The 24,469-nt window shown below is 42.1% G+C and overlaps 1 protein-coding gene and 1 pseudogene across 1 annotated transcript in view; one reads left to right on the plus strand and one right to left on the minus strand.

The window, feature by feature from the left end:
- Nucleotides 1-15,592, plus strand: part of ANXA2 (annexin A2) — a 41,587-nt gene extending 25,995 nt beyond the window's left edge. The window contains exons 4-13 of the mRNA XM_006920303.3: nt 539-633; nt 3,722-3,835; nt 7,606-7,696; nt 8,610-8,689; nt 10,056-10,115; nt 11,775-11,868; nt 12,390-12,485; nt 12,803-12,861; nt 13,994-14,116; nt 15,211-15,592. Coding sequence (XP_006920365.1) covers nt 539-633; nt 3,722-3,835; nt 7,606-7,696; nt 8,610-8,689; nt 10,056-10,115; nt 11,775-11,868; nt 12,390-12,485; nt 12,803-12,861; nt 13,994-14,116; nt 15,211-15,270 — 872 coding nt within the window. The 3' untranslated portion in view covers nt 15,271-15,592. The remainder of the gene's footprint in view (nt 1-538; nt 634-3,721; nt 3,836-7,605; nt 7,697-8,609; nt 8,690-10,055; nt 10,116-11,774; nt 11,869-12,389; nt 12,486-12,802; nt 12,862-13,993; nt 14,117-15,210) is intronic.
- Nucleotides 15,593-22,132: 6,540 nt separating this feature from the next.
- LOC102895693 overlaps nt 22,133-24,469 on the minus strand; it is a 28,607-nt pseudogene continuing 26,270 nt past the window's right edge.

Raw genomic sequence — 24,469 nt, forward strand, 5'->3', positions numbered from 1 at the left:
AGTACAACTGCCATATTAAATCCAACTCATTTGTCATGACATTTTCTATAATTATAGAAATTATACCTAGCTACTTATATAGCCATAATTCTGCAATAAATATAAATAATTGTCTCTATTAATTCAGTTCACAGTTACTATCTATAAAATTCTCAGTTAAATGGCAATTTGGAGACCTTCATTTAAAATCCTCCTAAATCTTTGTTGTTCCATCTGACTGCCAGAGTCCTACAAATGCACTTCCTACTGTTGGTTCCAGAAACCAATTTATGAATAAAGTAGTTTAAAAAAAAACAAACAACAAATATTTAGAAGGTCTACTTAGGCTTGAGATTTGAGGCTGTCAGGGATAAAAGGGTTTATATGTTGGGTGGGGGGTGCTGACAAGATGAGAGAGAATAAATTTTGATGTCCTGGTATTTTCCATTTGGAAAACAGTATATAAATCTCAGTTTAAAACACTCTTGTTTAAAACCTTCTATATAAGCCCAAAGGCCTAGAGCATATAGTTAATTATTCACAACTTGTATTTCCATAGGTGTGGACGAGGTCACCATCGTCAACATTTTAACCAACCGCAGCAATGAACAGAGACAGGATATTGCCTTTGCATACCAGAGAAGGACCAAAAAGGTACAGTTTCGGGGATGGAGAGCATACCTTGTTGAATCTCATTTCCTCAGCTATCGCTTTTTCTTTTCATGAATTCTGGCTCATACCAGCAAGAGCCTTCTGGAACCCTTGGGGTTTTCCTATTCTTGTATTAATCAGAGTTTGCGCACGCATGGCCTCTGGACCTCGGAACCCATATATAAAGACCACACCCTCCTCCAACGCAGAGTGGAGGGAGTAGTTCTGGGAATAGAAAGTTAAAAAGAAGCAAAGTACCAACATCAGGTATTTTTAATTAAATGCTTACTTTGTGCCAGGCTACATGTAGTTCTCTACATGTAGCAACAACTTATTTCATCTTTATGACTTCTGCAGGTTCTTGATAAGATGTTTCTAATTTAATGTTAGGACACTAGCCTCCATTGAGTATTGATCCTGACATGCTCCTCTCATTCTTAAAAAAAAAAAAAATAAATAAATAAATACACTTGAATTCTTAAGAGCTTTGCAATGGGCTTAGTAGTTCATTTGGTCTCCCAGGCTATCTTCAGCTTGCCATACTCCCACTATTTAAAGGGTCTTTGTGTGCTTTTTCTCTTGCTTGTCCACCAGTGGTTAAAGAACAGCCCAGGGCTTGTTCATCCTTTATTTTGTTGCAGTGTTAGGAAATTTTATTTTTATTTTTATTTTTAAGGACAGACTGCTTTATTTTTAACTTCTTTCTATTAAAAGCTTTTGATTTATTCTTGGATGGTGCAGTAACTGTGGCTTCCTTCAGCTCCCGTTTGACTTAGGGCTTTTACTCGTAGCCACGGTGGAGGTGAGCTGGAAGGATTCTGGAAGACATTTCTGCTCTTAGGGTGGCCATGACCACCAGCGTTTGGGGAGTTACAGGTCAATCCCTGCTTTCGCTCTCTCCCACACCTCCCAAGACAGTTGGAAAAGGCATAATAGGAGGGCATCTGGCTTCTTTCATCTTGTGTGCATTAAAATTCTTCTTCCACCTACACTTATATTAATCTTCTGTAAAGAAGTACAGAAGGGAGTATTTTTTCCATTTTTTTTTTTAAATTAAAATATAATAGACACTTAGTTGCTCATATTAGAAGGGAGTATTTTATTTCTCCAGTTTCTGAAAAGGATCTGTGAGCTGGTAGAGCTGAGTTTCGCTTGGAGCAGAAGGCCCATCTTGTTGGACAGTGTGCCTGAAATTGTTCTTCACCCGTCACTTATAGGGTGGGGTCTTGGAACACACTTGGGTGTATACACATAAGTGTACGTGGAAATACAGAAGTCTGGATCTTGATTTCAGATCAGATAGCTGGAGGACAAAGCTATCATTGTTGGGAGGAAGATGCTACTAGAGTCATGATGGGGTTCAGTGATCTCACAGGATTTGCTGAGTTCTGGGGACAGCTTACTTCTGATTCTGGATGTCTCTTAGCCTTGGGCTAAGGAGAACTGTCGTGTTTTACAGAAAGATACATAAACTACTTGAGATAATTTCTGAAGGAACTTTTGGAAGCAGAACCTTATTGTTTTGAACGAGTTGTTTGTGTAGTAAAGGAAAAAGCTCTGTATTGCAGACTGCTTTAGGGATATGGACCGAAGCTGCCAAGGTGATGAACTTGAACAACATAGGCAGAGCTAGGAGTAGTTGATATTAATGTTGCTTTCATGTTCAAGCAGAGGCCAGATGCCAGGTTTCTCTATATAAGGAATGGTTATGTTTTGTCAGACATTTCTGGAGTATCTGTTCAGTGCAAAGCCTGTGCTAGACATTATGAGAAGCAGGAAGCTGAACGCCCATAAGGAATTTATAATAGAAGTGGAAGAAGTCAGTAGGTACACAAATGCTATTTGAGGTTTGAACGGAGAATGGGTAGAGGGGAGTGTCAAGGGTAGGCTAAGTTTGGAATTACCTAACCTCAAAGTTCCAAATCGGAAAATTGGTGCTATAATTGGAAGGTGTTGCTTTTACAGTCCCCTCCTAAGTGCTATGTATAACTAGGACAGCAGAAGCAGGGGAAAGTAGGTGGTAAAAAGGGGTTGGGCCAGATGATTTCTAAGCTCCATCTCAGTTCTCAACCTCTCTGAATGATTTGAGAAAATTCTCTCTGAAGCAGGCTGCATATCAACCGCTTAGCACCTGCAGGCACCTCTGGGGGCTGAACAGTGTAGATGCCATCATGTGCTGCTGGAAAGCAGGAGAGAAAAAAGAAGAGAGAAAAGAGGAAGGAAAAAGTGAACAGGGAACAAAATAATTACAACAGCAGAGTGCAGTCATCAGCCAATACCTGTGATTTGTAGGAAATTTAATCCCTGAGGGAAGTATCTTTAAGAGCCACATTGAATTAGGGTTTCTGTCTACATCCATGGGGGCCGACTCAGACCTCCGACTTCAAATCTGTGTTAATGGTGACAGTGGGACCCTTAAGAAGTCATATGCAGGAGGGAAGTCAGGGGGGTAATTGAGGGGCTTTATTCCACCATCATCACTGTCAAACCCATCCCAGTTTGTCACGGACAAGTAGATATTTTCGCAGTCTTGAATTAAGTGTTTTGCATAGGAAAACTTCATGAGCCCCTTCCAGCCATTCTGGGGCCTCTGAGTCCTTCTGGAGACTTTTGGAAGCCACCCCTGGAGCCACCGTGAACTTCTTTTACAGGAGGCTATCAGCAGGTCACGAGGCCTCTGTTTCCCTGGAGACACTCGCCACTTAAACCAGCTCCTTCTTAAGAGAGTCCTTGACTCCAGAAAGTGCCAAGTCTTCCATGGGCTGTTGCCACATGCAAATGTTTTTAGAAAGTGCCCTCACACTCGTCTCTTTCTGAGGAGTTGCATACTGCTCTGGTTTCCTTTTAATCACTGGGGAGAAGGCAAAATGAGCTTGGATTTAAGATTTTGTCAGAGCAAAGTCTGACCTTTCGGTTTCTGACATCTGAGTCTGTTGAAGGGATGTAGTTGAAGGATAGTTTGACCCAGGCCCCCAGGGTAGTGAGAATCACAACTTGCCTTACAAACACATCCCTCTTTTGTTCTACTCACCAGTATTAAAGTGCACATTGGTTACCAAGTTTTCCATGTTCTTGCCCATTTTTTCTGCAGGAACTTCCATCAGCACTGAAGTCAGCCTTGTCCGGCCACCTGGAGACAGTGATTTTGGGCCTATTGAAAACACCTGCTCAGTACGATGCTTCGGAGCTGAAAGCCTCCATGAAGGTAAACACATGTGAGATGCAATCTCTGTCAAATCTGCCATTAATATTTGTGAATTACAGCTTTCTGAGTGTAATTAGGTGATTTTCAGTTTTGTTGAATTCTCATTTGGAACCATCTTTTTTTGAATCAACCGAAGCTAAAAGTCTCAGGATTCGTACCAAAAATATTTCAATTACATTTTTTTTTAAGACCGTAAAGAAATTTTATGATGCGGAGAAGTCTGTTACCAGCTGCTACTGCTTGGCACCTGGGCAATTGAAATACCATTTGGAAAAACTACTTCCTTGATTACACTTCCTCCTTAAAAAAGATTTGTTGTGATATTAAGGCAAAAGTAAAACTCAGAGCTTTTGTTAAGTGAAGCTTGCAAATTCTGTCCATGCTCTTTTGGTGTTCCTTTTTATGACTTTCTCTTTATCAGTTGTTTGATTCAAATTTGGGCAAAATCAGAACATACAGTGCATGTAAAGGGTGATTTCAAACCATGAATGGTACTTGTGTTTAAAGTATCGGACAGAACACATTTTTTTTTTTAAGAGTTCTTTAGATTAGAATTTTAGGTTAAATGAGATAATAAAGATTCCAGTTTGGTACCTCTTTGAATTTTGTGCATACACAAAACCTCAAGTGTTATATAAGTGTAACATGCATAAACAAATGCATGTTACAGCAAAGCACAAGAGAACCTTTGTCATGGTGTGCCTGAAACACTTTGAGTAATCCGATACTGCCCTCTGCTGATAAAACTGGGTAAAGCCTCCGCCTTAGGGGTAAAGCTATAGTTTTGATTTTTTATTCTAAGTCCGAATGCGTTTTCTGTGATGCCACACTGTTCCTGAATTATGAAGAGACTGAGCTGTAAGCCTGTCACTAGAGCTAATATCACACAGTTCAGTTGTTATCCTTTTCTCCAGGGAGTACTTCAAGAGTGAGGCAGCTTCACACACCAGGCATTTCCAGGGTCCAGAATTTGATAGTGTAGGGCTGCCAAAAGATTTGTTGTGAAATCTTTCTTCCTTCAGTTATCCAGTTTAGCTCAAGCTGTGCTCAGTTTATTTGAGCATACTTGCTCTGAGTTACCTAAGTAGGCTATGTTGCAGGGAAGGTATAACTGAGAATGATAAAATGTCAATAACATGTAATGATCCTGCTTAATAAAAAGAACACTCCTGAAAACCGAATCTTGGGACCCTTGTAGCCATAGGTTTCCTCAGACCATCATCACCTCAGATCAGTTTATCTTATTTTCGTCAAGAATTCATTTAGTTGTGATTTGTACTATTTCACTGGTATCTATTACCAGGATTAGTGACTTGAAACAGACCTGTTTGAGCTGTCAGTCACCATTGTAATCTATGTAATTGGGCCCAATGAAAGGTGCTTTGACTTCTAAATCTTTGACCTTGTGCCAGCTCTTCCATTAGCTTTCACAGTTGACTACCCTTCTGAAATCCATAAAGCTTGAAGTGACATTAACTGAACTATGCTTTTTTTAAAAAAAAAAAATCCGTTTGACTTCTGGCAATACCACTGGCAGTATCTGCCATATGTTACAGTAGACGTTGCCCTTGTGATAGGAATTGTGGACAGTCTGTAGAAAGGTTGGGCCAAGTTTTGGAAATTGCCAAGGTCACCTTCGAGAACACAGATAAAAACACTGTTAGAATTCTCAGATACTAGCACTAAGATATCAGTGATGGAAGAAAACAGATCTTACATTGCTATACCTATTTTACATTTCAGCACTGTCAAGATACAACATTTCTTCTAATGCATGAGCTATTTTTAGACGATATTTCTGTCATCTTTGAGATTAAAAAACTGCCCTCTAAAATATTTGAAGATGCTTGGTAGTCATTCTATAACATTTGTATAGAACGTTGTGTATTGTGTAGACCTTTTGCTAAAAGGGAAATAAATTTTGGCTTTGGTAAAACCTCTGAATCATGATTAAAAACTGGAGGAAGAGGCATTGGTTCATAGATTAGATTAAGAATAAAATTCAAAATTAACCATTAACCTGAGGCTTAGTTTATATTACACAGACCACTTTTCAGGGACCTATAAACTCTAATAAGATTTATTAATAACTAAAAAACTTTACGGTGCTTTGACTTCTAAATCTTTGACCTTGTGCCAGCTCTTCCATTAGCTTTCACAGTTGACTACCCTTCTGAAATCCATAAAGCTTGAAGTGACATTAACTGAACTATGCTTTTAAAAAAAAAAAAAAATCCGTTTTGACTTCTGGCAATACCACTGGCAATATCTGCCATATGTTACAGTAGATGTTGCCCTTGTGGACAGTCTGGAAAGGTTGGGCCAAGTTTTGGAAATTGCCAAGGTCACCTTCGAATACACAGATAAAAACACTGTTAGAATTCTCAGATACTAGCACTAAGATATCAGTGATGGAAGAAAACAGATCTTACATTGCTATACCTATTTTACATTTCAGCACTGTCAAGATACGACATTTCTTCTAATGCATGAGCTATTTTTAGACGATATTTCTGTCATCTTTGAGATTAAAAAACTGCCCTCTAAAATATTTGAAGATGCTTGGTAGTCATTCTATAACATTTGTATAGAATGTTGTGTATTGTGTAGACCTTTTGCTAAAAGGGAAATAAATTTTGGCTTTGGTAAAACCTCTGAATCATGATTAAAAACTGGAGGAAGAGGCATTGGTTCATAGATTAGATTAAGAATAAAATTCAAAATTAACCATTAACCTGAGGCTTAGTATATATTACACAGACCACTTTTCAGGGACCTATAAACTCTAATAAGTTTAATTAATAGCTGACACACTTTCCATGTGGATAAGTAAGTTTCTCATTGTGTTAACACCTTGTAATTGATTTACATTTTAAATAGTTGTAATTCTACTTAGTTCAAAGTGATATTTCCATTTCCGGAAAGACAAGTATTAGAGAATCCTGATTATTAAATCTTGACTTTGATCATGAAGCCAGCTTTGAAATACATGTTTCATTGGGTCCTTTCAAGCTATCTGGCATGCTCAAAAGTGTATGTATTAAATTTGAATACATCACCCATCAAATTCTTATTCCTTAATAAAGTGTTGGTGTTAAGGTTTATTTGGCACTTCATTATTTCCTTTTGCTTCAGTAAAATGCCTGAAGAGTGCATAGTAATCAAGCAAAAATGGAAGTACAAGAATGAAATTTTTAACATTACTCCAATTTTACATTTCAAAGAGATGAAGCTAAAAATTTCATCTTTTCTATACCTTTCCCTGGTAAAAAGACTTAATTTCGATCTAACAATGCTGGCTGCAAATGACAACATAAATCTCTATGTTCCTTTATTTTAAATTATAGAGCAGAATTGGTTAATGAGGAAATTTATTTTCTATCAGAATGACAGGTGATTATATAACTTGAAAAATAAAAAAATAACTGGGAAGAAAAAGTTAATCATTTTATAAGCCCGTCACCAAAAGGCAACCGCTTTTAACATTTTGGTGTATTCCATTGCTGTCTTTTCCCATTCACTATATATATATATTTAATATAGTTGAGCTCATATATGTCACTTACACCATCTTGTCTTCTGGTGAAGCATTTTTTAAAGGAATAGAAAATAACCTGTGCCGAAGAATACAGTGAGATCCCTCAGGAATGTAGAAAGAAGCATGCTAATAGACCCAGTCCATGTTTGCAGTTTACCTGGTTGAGATCAGAGAAGTAGGCTAATGGCCAGGAGGACTTTCCCTGCTTATGTCTGTGCTGCCTGGTTCACAGGGGCTGGGGACTGATGAGGACTCTCTCATTGAGATCATCTGCTCAAGGACCAACCAGGAGCTACAGGAAATTAACAGAGTCTACAAGGAAAGTGAGTAGCCCTAGTTCTGTGACGTTTCTTCTCAGCCTAGTTTCTGGGCTAGTATTTGGGTTACAGGGCCCAGATAACAGATGGAGAAACACCTGCCATCCGTAGTGTCCAGGGCTTTGCTGTGGTCCAGGTCCCTCTGCTTCACCTCCTTATGGCCTGGGTTTGATTATTATGTTCTGCTAGAGCTTGTACAAAAGGATAGATAGGAGGGAAAGGAGAGAAAACAAAACTTTTTGAAAAAAAGATCTGGTAGGGAGAAGTAGAAAGTATTATACATGGATTTCATTTATTGGGTGCTATTCAGTCTCTGCTCAGGAGGTTCCCAGCTCTGGACCATGGTTGTATAATTGTTGTAAGAGGCATGTGGACCTCTGTGCACCAAGGAGTATAAGAGACAGTGGGTAGAATAAATGATACATTTTACATGTGTGTTCCTGTGTTTCAAAATAGATACTATTTTGAGTTATAAAATACAAATTCATTCATTAGATACTATTTAATTCTTACTAGTTCTTGCCATTGTGAATTTTCTCAATTGGTGGATAATAAAAATAAAGTACAATTTGGGGCGGCGGTAGCCCTCCAGATTTTTTGATGTTCAAATGAGCATAGTCAAGGAGGTTGGGAAATAGTATTTTAGCTACAGAAAAGGTCACTGATTAAAGGTGAACCGAGGAGCCCTGATTTGATCAAGCTCTGTGTGTTCCTTGTCACTGATGTTAAATAACACTGGCTCTAATTTCATGAAGGTAAACATCATTCTAGAGAATCCACTCTCATTTGGGCAGGTATATCGGTGCTGCCACAGCCGTTTCTGCTTTTCAGAGGCTTATAGGGCAGAGGGTATTTGCGGTGGGTAGGTGGCCGCCTGCATAGGCAGGAAGCATAAATCCACATGCGTTTTTTCCCCAAGTGTACAAGACTGATCTGGAGAAGGACATTATCTCTGACACATCTGGTGACTTCCGCAAGCTGATGGTTGCCCTCGCAAAGGTTGGTTTCCCATTTATTTCTTTGTCCTTGCTTCTTCCGAAGGCAAGTCACATACCTCATTTTATACTCGGGCACGAATTAACTCAATCCTCTGTGCTTGCATCAGAAATTCCAGCTGCATTTCCAACAGTGGGTTAGCACTGCCACTGCAGAGTTGTCGTTTTTGTATAATAGGATTTCTTATCCAGCAGAACCCCATGGTCAGGGGGACTTTGGGGGCCAGAGGAGGACTTGGCAGCTCTCCGGTCCTGGCCTGGATGTGTGTGCCAGCTCTTGCTGCGTGGCTTGGAAAAGGTCACTTTGCCTCTGTCTGTGGTCACTTGCAGGAAGTACCTTCTTGTTTCTTTCACGTGCCCTCACTTCGTATGAGAGGATTCGCCCATGCAGTCCTTTGCCTGGACAGGAGTGGGGTTCTTTGTTTGCTAATGTTAACACATTAATGTGATGAAGAGCATTTCCCTTCTGAATCTGAGTTCTGACCAGTGTGCTCTTTAAGGCCCGATGACAAATGATTGATTGGCGTGCTGCGTCCTGCCCACTCGCATTTTGTTCCTGTAACAGTGCCACCTCCCTGCCTCTCCTCTCTTCCACCTGCTCTGTGTACCACCATCCACCCATCTTTGCAATCCCTTTTCACCATTTTATTCCCCTGATCGAACCCATTTCTGCTGCATCAAATCCAAACTTTCAACTTCTTTTAGAAGTTCTCTGTACCCTGGTTCTCCTTAACTTAATCTTCTAGGATTCCCTCCTGCTTACCGTCTGCTCCAGCTGGGCAGCACCTCACTCACCTGTGATGTGCTCAGCCTCCTCCTGCCACCACTGTTCCTCCTGTGCTGAATGGCTTTCTTCCCCTTCCCCTGCTAGCTCTTGACTCATCCTTCAAGGTTCACTCTAGCCATACCCCGTTGTCTGCAGACTTTGCTGACTCTACTCTCTGACTGATTTCTCCCTTATTCTCATTTCACAGTTTAGAGCCATGGATTACTGTGTTGTTTTACTCTGTTCCATGCTTATTTCTCCATCTGGATTGTAAGCTCTCTGAGGAAAATAACTAAAATAAATATCATTAGCTTTTTTTGTTTTTTGTTTTGGAGTGGGGAGGATTCTGTAAGATCTTGGGCCCTGGAATGGGTAGCAAGGAGAGGGTTGATGATATGAGGCACAACCTTTGTCCCCATCTGTCCTCAACTATTTTACCCACTTTGGTCTTGTCTATACTTCAAAGTGAAGAAAAAATTTAAGTGACTATTTGTTCAGTAAATTAAATAATGGCTTACATAGGTTGGAGAGAAAAATAACATTTTCCATTTAAAAATATGTAAAGGAATATATTCAATGTTCTTAATTTTTTTTTCTTCTGTAGGGTAGAAGAGCAGAAGATGGATCTGTGATTGATTATGAACTAATTGATCAAGATGCACGGGTAAGTGCCGGGCTTTTTGGTGTGAGTTTCTGTTTTCTGGTTAGTCTCTGGTTAATCTGCATGGTAATTACCTATCTTGTGTAACAAATGACCTCCAAATATAGTAGCTTAAAACAACAAACATTTATTATCTCTCAGTTTTGGTGGGTCAGGAATTGGGGAGTGGCTCAGCTGGATGGTTCTGGTTCAGGACCTCTCGTGAAGTGGCAGACAAAATGTTGACCAGGGCTGCAGTCACCTGAGGGCCTGGCAGGGCCAGGAGGATCTGCTCCAAGGAGGCCCACCCACTTGGCTATTGGCAGGAGGCCTCCGTATCTCCATGGGTCTCTGCAGGGTTGCTTGGGTGTCCTCACGACATGGCAGCTGGCTTTCCCCAGAGTGAGTGATCTAGAGGGAAAGCAAGGAGGAAGCCAAGTGCTTTGTGCCCTAATCTCAAGAGTCGCACACTGTCACTTCTGTCCTCTATTCACTAGAAGTCAGCCACTCTGGCCAGCCCACAGGCTGTGGGAGGGAAAGTAGGCTCCACTTTTGGAAGGGAGGAATGTCAAAGAGCTTGTGGGCTTCATTTTCACTTTCTGGGAGCGATAATCAGTATAAGATATTCTCTTACACTGCTGGTGTTAATTAGAGGATCAGTACTAGACTCACATGTACTCGTTTAGGTTTTGCTTGTGTGGAAGTACCAGTTTCTGCAGGGCGTAATACAGCTGGGCACACCGGCATGCATTTGCTACAAATGAACACCCAAGAGTAAACGATATGAGAAAGTAGGAAGATGGTGAACACACAGTCAGGGATAGGAAGGAAGGCTTATTGCCCTTTGTGGTGGGGGAGATGGGGAGGGTGGCAGAGGCCCTTCTTTCTTTTCTGAATAGAACTCTTGCTGGTTCTAGTCCCATAATCTCTGAGAACTATTTCTTAAGCCGATTCACTATGAACTACATGCTTTGCCTGGAGGGTCAGTAGCTACCTCAAAACATTTCGTAAGAGATGCGGAACGAAATTTATTTAAATTTATCTTAGTTTTAAGTTTCAGTATATTTCACACAGCACTTTTAGCAGGCGGTGAAGAAGGGTTTTAACTAAAGTAATGGAAATTAGAGTTTGCCACTCCCAGGTGGTAGTCACAGAATGAGTATCCACTTGCATAAGCCTCTCTCTCTTCCAGCCACTGTTAGCATTATTTATAGCCTTAAATTTCCAGAGACTGAAAGTAAGGTTGGACTGGCTCCTTTTCCAGCTCTATCATTTGCTGAGTCTCTAAGAAACTTGGGTGGTGAGGGGGCAGTAGGTACCTGCCTTCACTAAATGACCACCAGCTTACTTGCTACTCAAACTGCCAAAAGGGAGGAGAACTGTATGTGCTAATGAACATTTGCTTGTCCTATATGTAAGTAGAAGCTCTTAGTCCTTTTAAGTTCAGAGGAGCTTTGTACAGCACTGACCTCACAGTCGGGCTAGATCTGTCTGTGCCTGAGGAAGACTGCTCTTGCTTAAGACTTGTAGTCTAAATAGTACACATTTTTCCCACGTCTGCAGTGCGATCAGCCTTTCTTTCATTTGGCATTTTGAATGGGTAGGTTTTTAGGTTTTTTTCATGACACTTTTTATGACTTGGCTTTGTATCATGTTACCTTTCCTGGCTGGTTGTGCTCGTAGGATCTCTATGATGCTGGAGTGAAGAGGAAAGGAACTGATGTTCCAAAATGGATCAACATCATGACTGAGCGGAGCGTGTGTCACCTCCAGAAAGGTGGGTGCTGTGCTGAGAGGTCTTAGAGCCTAGGGGCCAAAATGTTGGGACTCAGCTCTGCCGGAACAAAGTTCACTCCCCACATTACACTCACATTTTTCCTTACCACATCCATTTGCTCTTCTCTCTCATTTTGGATCCTTCTTTCTCCTAAATATTTCCCATGGTTTGATGCTTTAGCTTGCTGCCCCTTCTTGTCTGAGGATCATTTTATCTTGCTGTATTTGTTGAAGCAATGGATTTTGTTGGGTGCTATGTTTTATGGCTTCCAAGTAGGATGGGTTTCACTCAGGGGAGGTGGAGGTGTTCAGACTTAGCACTGCCATTCAGGACTAGTGCATCGGACAGCTGTCCCAGGGCAACTGGTGCAGTGTCAGCTCTGGTTCAGCCGCTAACCCTCTAGGATGCTGTGATTGTCCTCATTTTTTCTTTCTTAAATTGTGGCGCACAGCCGTGTGGGTGATCACTGACAGCTTTGACTAGTAGCTCTGTCGTAGTAATTATTTGTTGCTTTTCTTTAGTATTCGAAAGATACAAGAGCTACAGCCCTTATGACATGTTGGAGAGCATCAAGAAGGAAGTCAAGGGAGATCTGGAAAATGCTTTCCTGAACCTGGGTGAGTAAGCATGGCCCCCCATCCCCGGTGGACATCCACTTTCAGTAAACTGTGTCGAAGTGGAAGGAATGAAGGCTCATCTTATTGACTCAAGTGTGTGTGGGAGGTGCAACTCCTTTACATGGTGGTTTTGTGATCTTCATTGGTTACAACCACAGTGGAGCTGAATGTTTTAGAGGACGCTGGTTTTCCTTGCTCTCTTCCCATTTTGCAGCCCCTTCCTGTGAGTCAGGTCATCTGGTTTGTGTTTTGAGGTCAGCCCCTCACCCCCCACTGGTGGAGGGGAGAGGGGTTACTAACTCCTTTTCTTTCCACAGTCCAGTGTATCCAGAACAAGCCCCTGTATTTTGCTGATCGACTGTATGACTCCATGAAGGTAAGAGCAGCCTGCCGAGAGGTCCACGTTTCCACACTAGGCTTTTCTTCTTTTGTGTCTCCAAACTAAGTCTCCTTGACTAGCAGATGGAGGAAGAAACCCCACTGTCTAGAGGCAGGGATGCCCCCAGTCAGCTGTGATTGTATTGAACAGGTGAGAAAACCACTTGTATTGAAGGTGAGAAAACCACAAATCCATCTTCTCCCTCTCTCAACTACTTGAACACATGTTTGCGTACAGGTGGAAAATAAAAGTGCCTGGGAGCAACAAAACGCCAGATGGTAATCATGTCTGATTCCCGCTCAGATTTCTTAGTGATCCCCTCCTGTTACCTCAGAGTGAAGACAAGGAAAGGAGAGATTATTAAGTGACCAATGTGCAATGGAGGTTGTGCAACTTACTTTACCTTAAGTTATTACCAAAGAACCTGAGGCTTATTATTATTTTGTTGTCGTTGTTTTCTTTATAGTTGAGGAGACTGGCGCTCCGAAAGCTTCAGCTTGCTTGAGGTTACGTAGCCAGATTTGAACTTGGGTCTGACTCCAAAGCCAGCTCAGCAGCTTTCCCTTGGATGAACTGTCTCTTTCCATAATCCCATCCCATTTTCCATGCCTCAAATGTGCCTAGTGCTTTCTAGCTTCCAGGCCTATCCATTTTCTCCTGGGTCATCCCCTCGTCCACACTGCCTCTCCCCAGTCTCTCCTCAGCCTCCATATCAAATATGACCTGTTCCTTGGTGCCTCTGGTCTGAGACTCTAGAAGTAAAACTCAGTCATCTTTATTGGTCAGACGATGGTGGCGTGTCTCCTCTAAACCACTAAGGGCCAGGAACTTTTTGTTACATGTGGAAACTCACATCCTTCTTGATCTGAGCCCTACAGTAGTTAATGCTCAGTACACATTTATTGAATACACAAGTGTGGGTTTGTGCTGATGTCATCCTGGTGTTTCATGCTCGTTTTCTCTCCTGGAATAGTTATGCTGTTACTTTTACAATCTCTTAGAGGGCAGCATCAAGAATTCAGATCAGTTCCGTGTGCAAGAAGACTTACTAGATCCATTTTTAATTATCACTGAACACTGATTCACATTGTTAGTGAATTGTAACTTGGAACTACTACTTGACTTTCAGGGCAAGGGGACTCGTGATAAGGTCCTGATCAGAATCATGGTCTCCCGCAGTGAAGTGGACATGTTGAAAATTAGATCTGAATTCAAGAGAAAGTACGGCAAGTCCCTCTACTACTACATCCAGGTGAGCCCTGCAGTGCTGTGCCGGCCCTGCCTTGCTATCAGAGGGCCCGGGTCCGTGGGCAAACGGCCTGTTAGAACAGTGACAGAGTAGTGGTTTTGTTTTCTAACTCACTGAGAAAGAGATGCTAGTCATCAGATATCAGGGATTTATTTAAAAATAAGTAAATTTATTTACAATTCGTCTTGGAATCCTAGAGAGTCAGGCAAAATATTTTCTATATCCCACATCTGTTGATTCTGCAATGATAATTGGTGTTCCTGATGATGGTCCTGCAAGACTTACAACCTCAAGACAACCTCAAGACAACCTCAAGAGACTTAGATCAATTCAGTTTTACATTTTATTATATTTCCATTTCTTGAAAAATCTCCTGTGATTTTTCAAGAAACTTTTACTCAGAACTCCCACCTCTCCATCAATTTAGTCTCTCTGTTTTGGAGAGACGGAGCAATTGTGTCTAAAGACTGATTGCATTTTTGGTGGTCCTACTGTGTGTAGTTCAGACAGGCGTTGCCATCCCCCTTTCTAAAAGAGCCCGACATTTCCCAAAACACGTCAGTGGTTACCAAGGATGAATTTAGAAGTGGTTTAGATAGTTATATCCAGGTTTATTAGGGCCTGTGTTTAAAGTTTAAGGACTATGTAGACCTTTAGTAATTGTTTCTTCACCATACTAGCTTATTCCCATGTGATCTTAAGAACCCAGGAAATAGCACAGTGAGGCAGAAAAATACCCTGTCTTCTATGGAAGGGAGAAGATCAGGAAGAAAAGTGGTGGTGTTTGCAGGACCTCACAGCAGTGAGAGCCGGTTGGGTTCTGTCCCCACGGTCACTTATCACGTTAATCCCCAGTACCTCACCTTCTTTTACCCTTGTAGTAATAATGTGACCTGAAAGCCTTCCCTAGGCCATACTCCCTGAGGGTCCTCCAATGATGATGATGGTTTGGGTGTGGCCTTCTAGGCCTTTGTGTCTGGGCAGGTCTCACAGAATCCTCTCTGTTAATAGTGGCAGAGGCTCTGCCTGCATGTTATTACGAAGTTTGGGTCTTTTTCTTGATATTGAATTTTCTTTTTCTCCTTGGCCATTTGTAGCAAGACACCAAGGGGGACTACCAGAAGGCGCTGCTGTACCTGTGTGGTGGGGACGACTGAAGCCTACAGCTGCTCGAGCATCCAGGAGTGGTGCCCCGTGCTTCCTGCTAACAATTCTAGAAAATCAGCTTGCGACTAATAGCCCCTCTGTGCCCCTCCCCGTGAGGAAGATGTTAGCATTGCCCCCTGCCCCATCCGTATTTCAGTTGCCTAAGCATTGCCTGGCTTTCCCATCTAGTCTCTCCTTTTAGCCAAAGAAATGAACATTCCAAGGAGTTGGAAGTGAAATCTATGATGTGAAACACTTTGCCTCTTGTGTACTGTGTCATAAACAGTTGAATAAACCGAATTTTTACTTTAGATTAAAGAACTACTATGTTGACCTCGCTTTCAATTTGTTTAAAAATCAAATGTACTTAAAGGCCGTATTGTTTAGTTGGTAAAGCTGTCCCTAGAGGAAGAATGCTCTAGAATCGAGACGTCCCATATGGTGGCCACTATGCAGATGTGTCTGTTTCTATTTAATTTATATGAAATAAAATAAGTTCATTTCCTCCGTCACGCCATTCACATTTCCAGTACTCAGTAGCCACTCAGCAGCGAGTGGGTTGAACAGCGCCGGTAGAGAACATCGCCACTGTAACGGAAAGTTCTGTTGGGCAGCTCTACATGCCCAGGAGATGATACAACCTCGGGGGGAAATTATCCCAGTGTCACCCCTCAGGTACTGATTTTCTGCAAGTAAATAAGATGAGAACAAACATCAGTGGTGGCCTCAAACTGGGAAGAGAAATGGGGTGGGAAGGTAGATTCTGTTTAGCAAATATTGCACGTATATCTTTAAGCCGTTAGATTTACAGGAAAAACACCTGCCCCAACCTCAAGGACTCGCCTATCCGTGAGTCAGGCTACACCATTCTCATAAATGACATCTGACAAAAGTGGATTGGGGCCACAGAAGAAAGAGATTGTTTTTGACTATTAAGAAAGATAACCTATAGGAGAAGGTAACATTTGATATGTGCCGTAAAGTCTAAGGCGAAGTTTTATAGCTGGGAGGAAGCTCTCTACGCAGAGAGTTCTGATGGATAAGAGGTAATTCATAAAACTGGTACACATTTCAGAAGGCACAAAGACTATACACAGTGAAAATTATGTCTCCTATTCTCAAACAGCCAGGGGCTTCCCTGGAGTCCTGTGGTTTCTTATCCTTTCACAGACTGCACAATAAGCATATATGTGTTACTTATGTATCTAAGTTCATAATGTAAAGGTGCTGTTCATAGACTGCTAGCCCAGGATGCTGCAGTTTGCATATACTGGTGCTTCCCTGGAGCAGGGTATAAGGCTGGGCATCTGTGGAAGTGAGGAGGTGACGGTAGGGAGTGAGTTGACTATCCCCAAACCCTTACACTACATTTCTCCTTGTTAGAAGATGAACCACTAATTCTTGTATGAACCACTAATTCTTGACATTTGGCTGAGCCTTGGTGAGGATCAGCTGTGGACCCATATGTGCCTCACCTGTATCTTTCTTGGCAAATTCCAGTAAATTCATAGGGCAAATTCCATAGTCTGCAGGCGGTAGGGAGGTGTGGAAATAAATGTGTGAAATGGCTAGTTAGAAGTGGGAAGTTTGGAGAAATGGAGAGTGCTTGCCCCACTTCAAACATTCAAATTCAATTAAAATAATACTGTGTCGACCAGACAAAACACATCTATGAGCTGACTGATTTGCTATTTTGACCCTTTGATAAACTTTAGTTAGAAACTCAGATGAAACTTGGTGCTTGAGTCACTAGTGGCCCACGAAGTGTCTAAGGCCACTGAGATATTCTTTAAAAAGCAGGTTATGCAAAAATAGGGTGTTTTCTCAAATGTATCTTCCTATGCATATTAGAATTGATGTCTCAAATCCCAAAATATACTTTTCCATGTAACTTGGGGCAGAGTTCAAGGAACTGCATAAAAGGCAGACCTTTTTGTTGAACCCAAATTGTCATGTTGAACTCAGAACCGATAGGGCTGGGCAGAGGCTGTCACGAGCAATGTTTCAGATCAGGAAATATTTAGGCTTTGTTTCCTCCCACCATAACAGTGTGTTTCAAGCAGCAAAAGGAACCTGGTAAAGGAGAAAGCAAGGCTATGCAGCCAGCGTGAGGGCAGGCTTATGCTCCTGCCGTGCCCGGGACAGCCTGGCCACTGGCATGAGGGAAAATCCAAAAGGCAGGCAGGCACAGGAAAAGACGCTCGGAGAACTTCCAAATGCTGTCTGCTGTCTCCCCTGTATGGAGCAGTGTTGTCTAGTGTTTTCCAAAACTGACAGGGCGCTTGGAATTTGGTCTCATATTCTTCTGGATTCCAGCCTGTCTTTCTCAGTCAAGCTGTACAAACCATTTCTTGAAGTAGGGAGAACCATCTGGAGATTTGAATATTCTCCCAATTTTACTTTGTAAAGAGAAGGAAAGGGGCACAGGCAGGCTTTAACGTTTTGTCAGCTGATAATAACTTCGATTTTATTCTTCGAGGAGGTCGCCAGTGCCTGCAGTGCGGCCATGAAAGTCACAGAACTATGACTGTGAAAAGGAAGATGATTTTCCCCCAGACTGCATGGTGGGGCTGAACAGGGTTGTTAATTTGCACAATTCCAAGTGGCACCCTTTACACTGTGGTCTACTTCAACGGCATCTCCCCTGTAGCAGTGCACAACCTGAGCAGCCGTACGTGATGGCCCTGCGTGGTGACCCCAGGTATGTGTGGCCTGTTAGACCTTTTGTCACAGAGTTGGCTTCCAGATTAAAGTTGGAAGACAAATCTTACTTGGAAACAGATGGATAAACCTCTCAAGGCCTCGTTTTTTTTTTCTATGGAATCTCGATCTTGGGACTGGTTTTACGGGGCTATGCACAAATGACTATGCATATGAATCTTCTCAGTGTGCGAAGTTCCTATGGTGTGAATTATTAGTAAAGATAGCTAAGGCAGGGAAAACCAGGCTCACAAAGTGGCTACATTTAGCAAGAAAAATGATTTGAGGACAGAAATCTTTTAAATCAATTTTTAGTCTTTAAATGGCTCCGATCTCCAGGCCTCTCCTCACATTTTGACAAACGGCTTTGGCTTCTTATCCACATCAGTTTATTTGACCTCCTTTTCCCATCAACTACTAAAATGAAAACTGCTGTGAGAAAGAGAGGGAGCAATTTTAAACATCTCATAGCAATGAGGCAGAACATGCTATAGCCATCAAGTTCTAGTTGTTCATTCTATTTATTGAAAAAAGCCTGTAGCCTGATTTCTTTTATGCGAGTACATTTGAGCAAGCAAAGTTTATAGAGATGACTTATCTCATTACATTAGAAGAGTGATTTGCTATCTCAGCATCTATAAGCAATTTTAACAGACATTTCTGGATGAAGAAAAGCTTTTGTAAATATATGCGAAAGACACAATTTCATCAAGCATTAAATTGGAGGTGCCCTGGAAAAATATTACATTTGTTCATTCAATTAGCTTGATTGTGGCTGAATTTTGTCCATGGAAGGCAGCATTTCTGCAGAAAAACAGAAGCATTCCCTATGTCAGCAGGTTTCCTAAAACAGAAAAGCACACTTTCCTCCTTTGCAAGTCCTCTTTTGCATTTGTGCTGTTCCTAGCTATGCGTCCCTAATCAGGCTGCTCAGTCTTGTTCTCCACAGTAGAGAGTAAGGGGAGAGTGAATCAGAAGCCAAATATTTAGGCCTTAAGGAATCCAAACCCAGCGATTCCAACTTTAAATAGCCTGCATCTAGTCTAAAAGCTAGGTGAGTTCTGGGCAAAATTGGGACTAAGGAAGTGGAGAATGGCTGCCGTACAAGAGGGCTTTCTTGGACCCCTGAAATCACAGTAAAGAAATGAGCTATTTAGGATAATCACTCGCCCTCCCATCTCCTCCCCCTTGCTGTTGTGCAGTTGAAACCATCGGCTTTCTATTAATAAGAAACAAACCAGAAAAGACTTATTATGTCAATGGAACCTGGCCATGGGGGTGGCTGTTATTTTTAAACAGTAGGTGATGACAAATTAAGACTTTCCTAGCTATTATCCATTGTAGCCCGAGGCTATCATACTTCCAAGTAAATTTCTAGAGATCAATTAATTCAAGGATTAGCAAGGAGTTTGGATCAGAAATAGAGAAATGTTTCAAATAAGGTTTAGGTTCCTATATCAGAGATTTCAAATTTTACCACGGTTTCTTGAGCTCTGGAGAACCATCTCAGTTTTAATGGATCTCTTCTGTCCTAATAGATGTGAACTAATAGATATATGATTATGAAGATTAGAGTTGAGCAGGTAATATAGGACCTCACCCATTTACTTATTCATTCAGCGATTTATTACTTTGTTCAATAAATAGGCCTATTATGTGTAGGTTACTGAACTAAGCACCGGAGATTTGAACAACAAGGCAACACTGACCATGTAGAATGATAAGGGCTGTGATTGACAGAGGCACAGTTAAGGCACTTGGGAGTCCGAAGTAGCTGATCCTCACCCGGGCTGAAGCATCTGGAAAGTTGCTGGAAAAGGCAATTCTTAAAGCAGAATTATTTTTTTCTGACATACAAGAGGAATACATAATCATTGTTGAAATTGGAAAATACAGGAAATTATAAAGAAGAAAATCTGAGTTATCTGGAACTCCAACTAGAATCAGTCACTGTTAACATTTTGGCAGGCTGACCTGTTTGAGAGTAACCTCTAGTTTCCATGGCAGTAAGCTCATCAGGAAAGAATGAGACTTGAAAATTGGACTTCCTTTTCCCCACGGGATTGGTAAGTGGCTTTTGATTTTTCAGAGTCTAGTTTCAAAGACATGAAGGCCTGGATTGTCTCAGAAGGGAAGGTTCTAGGGTAAAAGGAAGAAACGAATAACCTACCCCTGGGACAGCTGGGTTTCCAGATACGAGCGAGCTGGTGCCCAGCTGCAGGGGATGGTGGCCCACTTCCATTCAGCACCTGAGTGTCCTGACCTTTAATGGGGGAGCCTGGGTGCTTGCAGGGGATCAAAAACTTGCCCACAACAGTGCTGGCTGCCTCTGGGAACATTTTAGTGCCTGGGTGTGGGGAATGGGGAATGAGGCCCTGCCAATGTTAAAATCTATTTTCCAATTGTGATCTGATTTTATATCGCTTTTTTCCTCTCAATCACCAGAACAGCCTACGTCCCACGATGAACCACTAGAAGGGAACCTTTTTATGTTTACCTTCTGACTTATTTTTCTTTTTGACATTTTATGATCTACAATATCTACCCCAGATAAATCATAAGTATTCTGGACACCTCAGAGCTCCATAATTTAGATCTAACTCTGCTTTGAAGAGCCTAAGTTGGTTAAATTTTGTGTATAGGTAGGGAAAACAGGTTCCTATTAGAGGCATAAACCAAGAGAAAGAGAATGAAGGATGCATTCTTGATATCGTATTCCCAGTTGTAGGGGAAAAAAAAAAAAAACAACAGAAAATGATTTCAGAGCATAGATGAAACAAAAAGGCAGAATCAAACCTTTTCAGCCACTCAGTGAGAAAACTGCCAGCTCTGTTTTAACATGAGGTTTCTATGTGAATTTACATCTGGCTTCTAATATGAACAGGTACCGAGTAAGGTAAGGTACATCAATCTCGTTCTGAACCTCTGTATCCTTGGTTTTTCCTCTTAGCAGAGCCTTCCAAATCCCCGCATGAATATCTAGGCCCTGTGGGGGCTAAGGCTGTTGTAAATTGTCTTCTGTCAGTAAAATGTCCTCATCTCCCAGCTCCCCTAAGCCCTGTGCTTACGAGACCCTTCTCCCCATGCCCTGGAACCATTCCTGCCAATCCCAGTCCTGCTTAACTCAGTTCTTCCTGCCTGACAGGGGCAGTCATTCTTGAAGGATGAGCTCTGCCCAGCAATTGGAATATCCCACCACTGTCTCTTTCCATTGTCACAGATAACTATTTTCCTCTACTCAGAACATTTTTTATGGTTCCTCACCTACTACAAATAACCAGCCAGGCACTGATGAATTCAGAGATGACAACACAAGTTGTTTATTTGGCACAAAGAATGTGCTACATGAGTTCAGAGGCCAGATAACTTTTTCTTCTTTTCTCTTATCTACCTGCTGCTCTGTCAAAGATGCTTTTCATTAAGATATTGTCTCCATACAAACATATTAATTGAGAGGGGTGATTTCAATTAATCCTAAATTACTATCAAAAGATTTATAGTCATTTATCATTTCTTCAGGGAATGTGGTTCTAAAAGAATGGGATGTGGGACAGGGAGGTTTTTCTTTTTCTTTTTCTTTTTTTGCTATTTTTATTTTGTACTTTAATAATACCATCAACAACAACCAGTAATATACTGCTTTTCTTTACATTCTTATAGATTTTAGGAAATTATTGCGTTTTCCCCTGGAGACATAACCTACAGTCAAAAAAATCAGTACCACATTGTGAAATTTACAAATCTCAGTAGTCAACAGCTTGAATACAACCCCCAGGGGCAGGGAAGAAAGCAAATGTCACAAGAGGCAAACACCTATAAGGACAGCAAGCTTGAGAATCCACCGTTTCAATGCCACTGACCCAGACAGTAGGTACCCTTTCTCCTGGCACCTGCTGCCACCACCTCGAAGGGGTGATTTTTGGCCTATAGTCTGAAGAGCTCTTTTCAAATGACACAAGAGTTTCTTTGAGAAGAGATGCAACAAGAAATGTTCAAGTGTGAATGAATAAGAGTCATGCCAAAGTCCAAAGGCAGGGAAGAACCTGACTATTCCACTAGGGCAGCAAGATACAGTGAGGTCTTCAGTACTGTGCAGGTATGAAGGTATGTCTACAGGTCGAAGAAACAAAATCACGGTTGTTCTTGGGGCTGGGCTGGTTTCCTGTCCTAGGTTTAGCAGGATGTCACTGTGACTATGGAGCTCCCGCTGAAATCTGAGACCCATGAGTGGGTGGGCACTGGTGATAGCACCGAAGCAGGGAATGTGCAGTAGAACCCTCTACATTAGGGCTCAGTGTCTGAAAATGGGCTATATAAGTAAAGAGCTGGCTGCCTCCTGCTGGCAGGAAGGAGCCTGGGGAGTGGACATGGAAGGCAGGATCTCAAATTTATACTGTAGGAGCGGGCTCATGAAGCCACAGCTGGGTAAGATCACGCTCTTCTGCTTGATGTCATCGAAGGCCTCCCTCAGGTGGAAGCGATTCTCTTCCTGAGGGAAGCCATACAGGTGCCAGGTGAACAGGGAGATCCCCACCTCGCATTGGACCAGGACTTTCCCTCCCTCTCCCTGACTCAGTCAATTAAGTCTATTGTTTCTTGAAAGTGGGAGCTAATGTCAGGCATATGGTTCCTTCTCTTGGGATCCATCTGTAGTGCAGGTGGGTCGTGCAGGCCTCGGAGGTCCACCGTGAGACATTCAGCAGGGCCATGCTGCGCAGGTGGGCAGGACCTCGCATCTGGATGCAGGGTAGGCACTTCCGGGGTACAGGACCTGAAGGACGGGTATGGGCTGGGCTCCTCTGGTCCCAGGCCGGCCTTGGCTGATGCTGGGCACTGGTTCCCCACCTTGGCTTCTGCGGGCCCTCTGGGTTTCAATCTTCTCTTGAGAAATGGGTTTTACAGCCAAACGACGGTCAGGAGATTCCCAGTAGAAAGCCTCACATCCTGGTTAGAGGAGGCCGAACGCGGGCAGGCGGGGTACGAGGTGAGCACGTCCCGCATCGCCACCTCGCCCCAGAGCGAGGGTTGATGCCGAGGAGCCACGCACCGCGAAGGCCAGCTAGGGCGGCGGCGGAGAGAGCCATGGGACAGTGAGGATGACGGGCTCAACCCCAACACACGTGTATTTCCCTTGAACCCCACTGTGAGCCTGAGAGTTCAACTAAAGTTGAATCCTTTCCCTGAATTCTCCCCAGTGTGTCCTGTGCATCCACTCCCCTGGGAATAATATTTACAGTATAACGTTGTGAGGATTAAGTAAGATAATTCAGGTAATGTCCTTAGCGTAGTCCTTGGTAGAGTGGAAGCATTCAATAAATCAAAGAAATAAATTTCATATACACACACACACGTAATATTGTACTTGTCACAAGTAGTATTGTTAGAAAGTTGTCTCTCATGGACCTTGGAGACACTCTTCCCACTGTGTGGTGTTTGCACAGGGCCGAGGACAATAGTTTCAGGGGTCCCATGTGGCTTGTCCTTATATGGCCCGTTTCCATTCGGGAATTTGGCCTCCTTGGTTCTCTTGGCTTTCTCTCTTATCAAATAATTTGGGAGGTGACTCCTACCACCTTCCTTTCTGTCAACAAATCACAAGACTTGACTTTGTGAGCCCATCAGGGAAATGTACAGTGTTTGGATCTCAGTGTAGGGTGTCCTTGAATTTTACAGCTAACATCATTCATCTTGGCAGTGAGACAAGTTATTTTTTCCTTCCCTCTCCCTCCCCCCAGCTTCATAGAAATATAATAGACAATTAGTTGCTAGTATTTATGTTGTACAATTCAATGTTTTTTCGATTATAGCTGGCATACAATAATATATTAGTTTCAGTTGTACAGCATTCCTTTTCTTAAATTCCTTTAAATGTATATATATTTATTTATTTTTATGGTGACATTGGTTAACGAAATCCAATAAGTTTCAGCTGTACACTTTATCAGCAAGGCATATATATGTTTACTCTGTATGTTCACCTCCCATAGTTAGATTTCTTTCTGTCACCACATATTTGACCCCTTTGCCCCATCTACCTCTCCCCTCCTCCTTCCCCGCTCCTCTCTGGTAACCACTAGTCTATTGTCCATGACCATGAATCTCTGTAATGCTCATTTGTTACTTTTAGGTTTATATCCCACATAATGTCATGTGATTTTCAACTTTCTCTGTCTGGCTTTTTTCGCTTAGCATGATTATCTTGAGTTCCATCCATGTTGTTGCAAATGGCAGTATTTCATCTCTTCTTATGGCTGAATAATATTCCATTGTATATATGTACCACAGCTTCTTTAGCCAATCATCTATCGCAGGACACTTTGGTTGCTTCCATGTCCTGGCCACCATGAATAATGCTGCTATGAACATGGGTGTGCAAATATCTTTTCGGATATGGGTTTTCAAGTCTTTGGGGTAAAAACCCAGTAGAGAGATTGCTGGATCGTATGGTGGATCAATTCTTAGTTTTTTGAGGGACTTCCATACTGGTTTTTTTAGTGGCTGTCCCAATTT

This window comes from Pteropus alecto, unplaced genomic scaffold (assembly GCF_000325575.1).
Source record: "Pteropus alecto unplaced genomic scaffold, ASM32557v1 scaffold86, whole genome shotgun sequence".
NCBI classification, from domain to species: Eukaryota; Metazoa; Chordata; class Mammalia; order Chiroptera; family Pteropodidae; genus Pteropus; species Pteropus alecto.